The sequence below is a fragment of the Microtus ochrogaster genome, unplaced genomic scaffold, assembly GCF_000317375.1.
Source record: "Microtus ochrogaster isolate Prairie Vole_2 unplaced genomic scaffold, MicOch1.0 UNK131, whole genome shotgun sequence".
Taxonomy (NCBI): domain Eukaryota; kingdom Metazoa; phylum Chordata; class Mammalia; order Rodentia; family Cricetidae; genus Microtus; species Microtus ochrogaster.
The window spans coordinates 482860-490359 of NW_004949229.1; the positions used below are offsets into that span (position 1 = coordinate 482860).

At 40.4% G+C, this 7500-nt stretch overlaps 1 protein-coding gene across 1 annotated transcript in view; it reads left to right on the forward strand.

Annotated features, from left to right (window-relative positions):
* The window catches only part of Eif2s3 (eukaryotic translation initiation factor 2 subunit gamma), a 16692-nt gene that overhangs the window by 1771 nt on the left and 7421 nt on the right, over window positions 1–7500 (forward strand). The window contains exons 3-8 of the mRNA XM_013355456.2: window positions 1439–1566; window positions 1664–1785; window positions 3035–3129; window positions 4043–4201; window positions 5305–5439; window positions 6592–6686. Coding sequence (XP_013210910.1) covers window positions 1439–1566; window positions 1664–1785; window positions 3035–3129; window positions 4043–4201; window positions 5305–5439; window positions 6592–6686 — 734 coding nt within the window. The remainder of the gene's footprint in view (window positions 1–1438; window positions 1567–1663; window positions 1786–3034; window positions 3130–4042; window positions 4202–5304; window positions 5440–6591; window positions 6687–7500) is intronic.

Sequence of the window (7500 nt, forward strand, 5' to 3'; positions counted from 1 at the left end):
TTTTTTTTGAGACAGGTTTTCTCTGTGTAACAGTCCTTGCTGTCCTGGAACTAGCTCTTGTAGACTAGGCTGACTTCAAACTCAGATCCACCTGCTTCTGTCTCCCAAGTGCTGGGATTAAAGGTATGTGCCACCACTGCCTGGCAGGGCTGCTCTCTAACCAACTTTGGAGCAGTTGCTGGCCAGCTCTTGGATGCACCCCAATAAGAGGCAAGCTTGCTTCGAATTTGGCTCAAGTGTGGTAGTGGTCTAATTCTCACCATTGGGATTAACACTTGCTATGCAACCCTGGCTAGCTTGGTAGTCACTGTATAGCCCAAGCTGACCTCTAACTCAAGGCAATCCCCTTGCCTCAGACTTCTGAATTACTATGATTATGAGTGTGTTCTTTTTTGTTGTGCAGGAGTTTGTCATATTAACTGGGTATGCTTCAATGTTTCTTGATAGATAAGATTTTTTGTTTTGTTTTTTGAGACAGGGTTTCTCTTTATAGCCCTGGCTGTCTTGGAACTCTCTGTAGACCAGGCAGGCCTTGAATTCAGAGATCCACCATGCCCCTGGCTCTTGATAAGCAAGATTTTGAGTATTTTTCTTCCTTCAAGTTTTATAGCAGGGTCTTCCTACATTGTTCAGGCTAGCCTCAAACTGTCCACCCTGTTTCCTCCTCTCAAGTACATATACTAAAATTAGTCTGAGAAGAAATTTATAATAGGAAAGAGCAGATAGGGAAAAATTGAATTCTCTTTAAACAGTTTTATTTCCATTGTGGTTTTGTTTTTGTTTTTTCGAGACAGGGTTTCTCTGTGGCTTTTTGGAGCCCGTCCTGGAACTAGCTCTGTAGACCAGGCTGGTCTCGAACTCACAGAGATCCGCCTGCCTCTGCCTCCCGAGTGCTGGGATTAAAGGCATGTGCCTGTAGACCAGGCTGGTCTCGAACTCACAGAGATCCGCCTGCCTCTGCCTCCCGAGTGCTGGGATTAAAGGCGTGCGCCACCATCGCCCAGCCCCCATGCACATGTGTGGAAGTCAGGAGAACTTTCAGGAGCTGCTTCTCTCCATTCTGGTGACTCAGGCCTTGGGGCTTTTGTGACAAGTGCTTTTACCTGCTGAGCCATGTCACTAGCTCTATCACTGTTGGTTTTACCTTGATATCTATGGTTACCGTTTTTTTAGTTTTCTGGTTTCCTTCCTCCCTCCCCCCAAGACAGGGTTTCTCGTTGTTAGCCTAGCTGTCCTGGAACTAACTTTGTAGACCAGGCTGGCCTCAAACCCACAGAGATCCGCCTGCCTCTGCCTCCTGAGTGCTGGGATTAAAGGTATGTGCCCCCACCGCCTAGCCAGGTTTTTTTGTTTGTTTGTTTTGTTTTCTACTCAGTGCTATTTGAAGAAATGTTTGTACTTGCGTGCAGAAGGTAATTTTGTTGTGCTTTGTCAATAGGTACAATTGGCCATGTAGCTCATGGGAAGTCCACTGTAGTAAAGGCTATTTCTGGAGTGCACACCGTCAGATTCAAAAATGAACTAGAAAGAAACATTACCATCAAGCTTGGATATGCCAATGCCAAGGTGATCTATGGACCATGAAATTAGAAACCATTTAACTTTGGTTGTTGCATAGGTAACAAATCCAGTTTTCTTTTCTCTTTTTCATTGAAACTTTTAGATTTATAAACTTGATGACCCAAGTTGTCCTAGACCAGAATGTTACAGGTCATGTGGCAGTAGTACACCGGATGAGTTTCCCACAGACATTCCTGGGACCAAAGGGAACTTCAAATTAGTCAGGTAACTTTTATGTTAAAAGGTACTTTATGCTTTTTAAATCTCCGTTTTATGCTTTTATAAACTTAATTGCAGAATGGTTTCATTGTTTTTCTATTATTTCATGTTATTTTATGTAATGATGACAATTGAAATATTCTTTTCAATTAATTTTAAATACTTAGAAAAAAGTTCTACAAACTGAAAAGTTGCATGAGGGAGCTGGAGAGGGTTCAGCTGTTGAATGCACTGGCTGCTCTTGCAGAGGACCCAGGTTCAATTCCCAGCATCTACTTGGTGGCTCACAGCCATCTCCAACACCTCTTCCAGGAAATCCCACACCCTCTCCTGGCCTCTGAGGGTACCAGAAATAAAACTTACTCACGTAAAATAAAAATAATTTTTTTAATTCTTTTTTTTTAAGGCAAGTATTGCATAAGCAAAAAAGGGAGAGAAAATACAGCTTACTGAATTCCAACAGTGTCATTTGTTTGCTAGATTAAAATAAATAGACTCGTTTCCAAACAATTTTTTTTCTTTCTTTTTTGGTTTTTCGAGACAGGGTTTCTCTGTAGCTTTTTAGAGCCTGTCCTGGACCTCTCTTTATAGACCAGGCTGGTCTCGAACTCACAGAGATCCGCCTGCCTCTGCCTCCCTAGTGCTGGGATTAAAGGCATGCACCACCACCACTGAGCTTCCCAACAGTTTTCTGAATATGATCACACATGTTGGTCCTTTACCAGAGGGTGCTGGTATCTGGTTACTAATGTCTTTGGGGATTGCAAGTCCATAAGACCATTTTAGATTGGGGTAGAGTCATATCTTCATCCCAGGCCCAAAATTTAAGATGGAGGAGAAGTCAAGAAATCTCAATAATCAGGATAAATACTTTAATGTGATCATTTTGATATTGCTGGTGGTGGTGGTGGTTTTTGTTGTTGTTTGTGAGACAGGGTTTCCCAGTAGTTATGGAACCAGCCCTGGAACTTCCTCTGTAGACCAAATTGGCCTCGAACTCACAAAGATCCTCTTACTTCTGTCTCCCTAGTGCGGGAATTAAAGGTGTGTGCCACCAACACCTGGCATTTTTATTTATTTATTTAATTTGTGTGTGTGCGTTGGTGTTTTGCTGCATGTGTCTCTGTGGGAAGGTGCCGGATTCACTGTGTTCCAGACAGTTGTGAGCTGGGAGTAAAGGTGTGCGCCACCACCACCTGGCCTTGCTTTTAGTTTTGATTGGTTTTAAGGCTGATTGTTGTTTCTCAACTGTTAGGCATGTTTCCTTTGTTGACTGTCCTGGCCATGATATTTTGATGGCTACAATGTTGAACGGCGCAGCAGTGATGGATGCAGCTCTTCTGTTGATAGGTAAAATCATCAGAACTGATCTGGACAAACCAATAAAGAACTAATTTGGGTAGACTATGTGAGGAAGAACTAAATCCTTTGGAGGCTATGTCCATTACCTAAGTGAGGCATTACTAGGAATGTGTCATCCAGAATGACATTTCCTTCTACAGCCAAAATACTCAGCAAAAGAATCCTGGGGTTATGGCTTCTGAGAAGTTGGACAATATCCAAAAAGGCATATATGTATGTTGTGTGTTGTCCCTTCATGTAGAGGTGTGATTGTTATTCACAGTAATTGCCGTGATGTAGTACAACATGGCTGTTTCCAAAGTTAGTTGTGCCTCCTTATGTGAGCTAATAAGAGATTTGATAGGTATGGATATGGTGCTTTTAGGCATGCGAGAGGATTATAGTACAGGACACATGAACAGGCTGGGCAAGGTGATGGCTAGCATGGTGAGCAAATCTTGCCTATGGTATGCACTGTTGCTTGTCTTCACAGTGCTCTTCTTGGTTAAAGAATAACCTTAATCTCAGGAGGTTGAGCCTCCTAGGAGCTTGACTGTGCCAGAACATACCTAGACTAGACTGAGCTAGAAGGCCTGAACAAAAGAGCTCTTGAAGCCAGATTTGTTCATTGGAAACTTCTTGCTTAGAACCAAGAATGGGAGGCTGTAGTAAGCGCAGATAAAGGGTGAAAGCAAAGTTGGTAGAATTTGTGCATAATATAAAGCTTACTTAAAGGGGACAACTCAGTGAATGGAAGTACATTCAGAATTTCATCACCACAAAAGTGATGCCTGTTAAGAAGTCATTGCCCGATTGCACTCCCTCCAGCTCCTCACAACCAACAATCTTCTATTTTTGAAATTGCATGGTCTAGATATTTCTAGTTAATCTTATGTATCTTTTTTTATCCTCTGTCAACTAGCTGGTAATGAATCATGCCCTCAGCCTCAGACTTCTGAACACCTGGCTGCCATAGAAATCATGAAACTCAAGCATATTTTGATCTTACAGAATAAAATTGATCTGGTAAAAGAAAGTCAGGCTAAGGAACAATATGAGCAGATTCTTGCATTTGTACAAGGTAAGAAGCTATAATAACTTAAATCAGAGGATCACTTTGAAAGGTAATATAGTACATCATCTAAAACAAAGTCAATTTAGGTATCATAAATGTTCTCTTTTTTTCTACCTGCTACTAGCTAGTGATTTGATACAGTGTCCTGATAAGACTATAAATATCTATTTCTGAATTTAATGTACAAAATTAAAACTGAAGTTGGGAAGTGCTACCAGATTAAGTTTTTTAAATCCCAAGGATTTAGAGTAGCGCTCAATGGTAGAGGGCCTATCTGGCATACACAGGGTACTGAGTTCACATCATTGCCTCCCAATCCTTAGTGACAAATGAATAAAAACATTTCAAAAACAATCTTTCTTCTGGGCCTCATGGCACATGCCTTTAATCCCAGGACCCTAGAGGCACAGGTGTGCACAGACTTCTGAGTTCAAGGGCAGCTTGTTGGTGTGTATAGCTGGTTCCAGGCCAGCGAGGACTGCATAGAGAGACCCTGCCTCTTTTTGCAGGGTTCCTTTCTCTAATACCATGGCGTGTTTCACTTTCAGAGAAGACATGATGCATATTACTGTTGACATTTAATTATTTTAGCCTTTTCATGTTGGGAACTTAATTTCAGCATAAAAAAATAATTCATTTTGATTAAAATCTAATTATTTTGGTCTATTTCTTTGACCAGTTTGTCTGACATATGATTAATTTTTTAAAATGTGATATATGCCAGGCAGTCTTTGATCAGCAAGGAGTCTGTAATTTACTCTTGGCATTTATGGAAAGGTTAATTGCATGTTAGAATTCTCTGAGCTTGTAAAGAGCTCCTTCCCCGAAGTGTTCATATTTTATTCCTTTAAACATAGCATTTGCCTCTGTTAAATATACCCATTGATAGAATTTTAGCAGTTGTCCCCTTAGAGGACAATGAATTCATTTTGGGGAGTTAAAGATAAATATTGTTATATTTCTATTATAGACTACTTTCTACTTGCTGACTGGCATTTGTGTGGGAATGCTTATTCCTCTGTTAGCTCTAATTACTTTGTCCAGCAGCTGTATAGACCAAGTTTTGTAAGACCCAAGGATTTTGTTCTTTCTGAAATTTGTTAATGTAGGAACAGTGGCAGAAGGAGCGCCAATTATTCCAATCTCTGCTCAGCTGAAATACAATATTGAAGTTGTCTGTGAGTACATAGTGAAGAAAATACCGGTGCCCCCAAGAGACTTTACTTCAGAGCCCCGTCTCATTGGTAAGTGACAGGAGTCACATTTAACTGAACTCTTCGACATTAGTGCTTCTCCTTCAAGGCTGTTTATTAATACTTTCTCTTTCTGCAGAGGTGATAAATCCATAAAACCTATTTGAAATAATGTCTTATATTGCTGGGTGACAGAGCCTTGAGTACAAAAGAAATTCTTTGTGCTTTTATATATGGTATTTTAAGTAGCCAACATGGAATAATACAGTAGTTTCTAGGGAAGTACATCATGTTGGGGCATTACAGTTCCATACAAATGATGTCATTATACCATTACTGAAAAACCACTAAGTTCAATTTCACTGGCCTGTGGTTAATGCTCAAAGATGTAGGAACACTTTTAAAGCAGGTATTTGGGCCCTTCCAGGCCTTCATTTGGAGCTGTTTGTGTGATTATTGGGGAACGTTCTCTTGGGTGACCTAAGAATAGTAGTCTTAGAATTGCTTTTTATAATTTTTTAAAAGTTATTTTGTATGATAGAAGTCATATAATACAGAAATCCTATATATAAAAATCCAAGCATGGTGGTGCACTTGTAATCCCAGCTCTTGGGAGGCAGAGGCAAATGGATCTCTGAGTTCAAGGCTAGCCTGGTCTTTAGAGTGAGTTCCAGGACAGCCAGGGCTACAAAGTCAGACACCCTCTCAGAAGCACAAGATAAGTGGCGTACTGCGAGTGTCTATGTATAGTCTCCTGTGCACTTGATTGACTTTTGTTTTGTTTTGTTTTGTTTTTTTGTTTTTTTTTGTTTTTCAAGACAGGGTTTCTCTTTGATTGACTTTTTTGATGCTGCTACAAGGCAAGGGCTTACCACTGATCTACACTCCCAGTCCTTATATATGCCTTAAGTCATAATAGCTAATTTGTTGTAAACGCTGTGTAAATAGTTATGAGACATAGGAGATGATGACCCTCACCAAAAAGAAAGAAAAGACTTTTGTGCTCATTACATAAATACTTTTGCTCTTAATGTACTTTCAGGCTATTTCCATTTTTTTTACTCTCACAAGTAAGGCTTCAGTAAGCATTAAAGCAATAATACTAGATTTTTTTTAAAGAAAAGTTGAGTTTTAAAAGAATGTGTCTTTTGAATCTAAAATAAAGAGAAATGGATTTAATTGTGTTCAATTTTTTTTTTCTAGTTATCAGGTCATTTGATGTCAACAAACCTGGCTGTGAAGTTGATGACCTTAAGGGAGGTGTAGCTGGTGGTAGTATTCTGAAAGGAGTCTTAAAGGTACACTGGCTTGGAATTGTCGCGCTGTGTATTTGTTTGTTATGTGTGTGAATATACGAGTGCTACAGTACCCAGGTGGAAGCAAGTCAGCTTTTCAGGGCTTGACTCCTTCTGTCTAGTGGCTCCTTGGGATGGATTTCAGGCATGATGGTAAGCACCTTTACCCCTCTGGGCCAGCTCATCAGCCCGCACTTGTCTTAAGCATGCTGGCCTCGAACTTAGAGATTCCCTTGCCTCTGCCTCCCAGAGTGCTGGAACTGAAGGTCTGCACCACTACACCCAGTTAAAAAATGTTTCTTCATGTTGTCAGGTATTGGATACGGATTTGTTTTTGTCTTCGGAAGCTGTCTGACCTCTAAACTTAGAGTTCTCTAGTGAAGGTGGAGCGTGTTTTATATGACAACAGGTTTACTTAGTAAATTGCAACAGTTAAGTTGATCTGATTTTTAAAACTTTTTGGATTTATTTATTTTATACTTATGGGTATTTTGTCTCCTAATATGCATGTGTCCATGGAGGCCAGAAGAGGGTGTTGGTCCCCTGAAACTGGAGTTAGAAATGGCTGTGAGCTAACATGTGGCTGCTGGGAACTGAACTCTGATCCTCTTCAAGAGCACCAAGTGCTTATTAACTGTTGAGCCATCTGTCTCCTCTATATCAGTTTTTTCCACTGGGGAAAAGAAAAGCTGAGTGTAGTGATGCACACCAAACATTTGTATGAGTTCCAGGACAGCCAGGGCTACAGAGAGACCAGGCTCAAATAAACCAAAAGGTAATTTTTTTTTTGAGACAGGGTTTTGCAGTAGCTATCAAG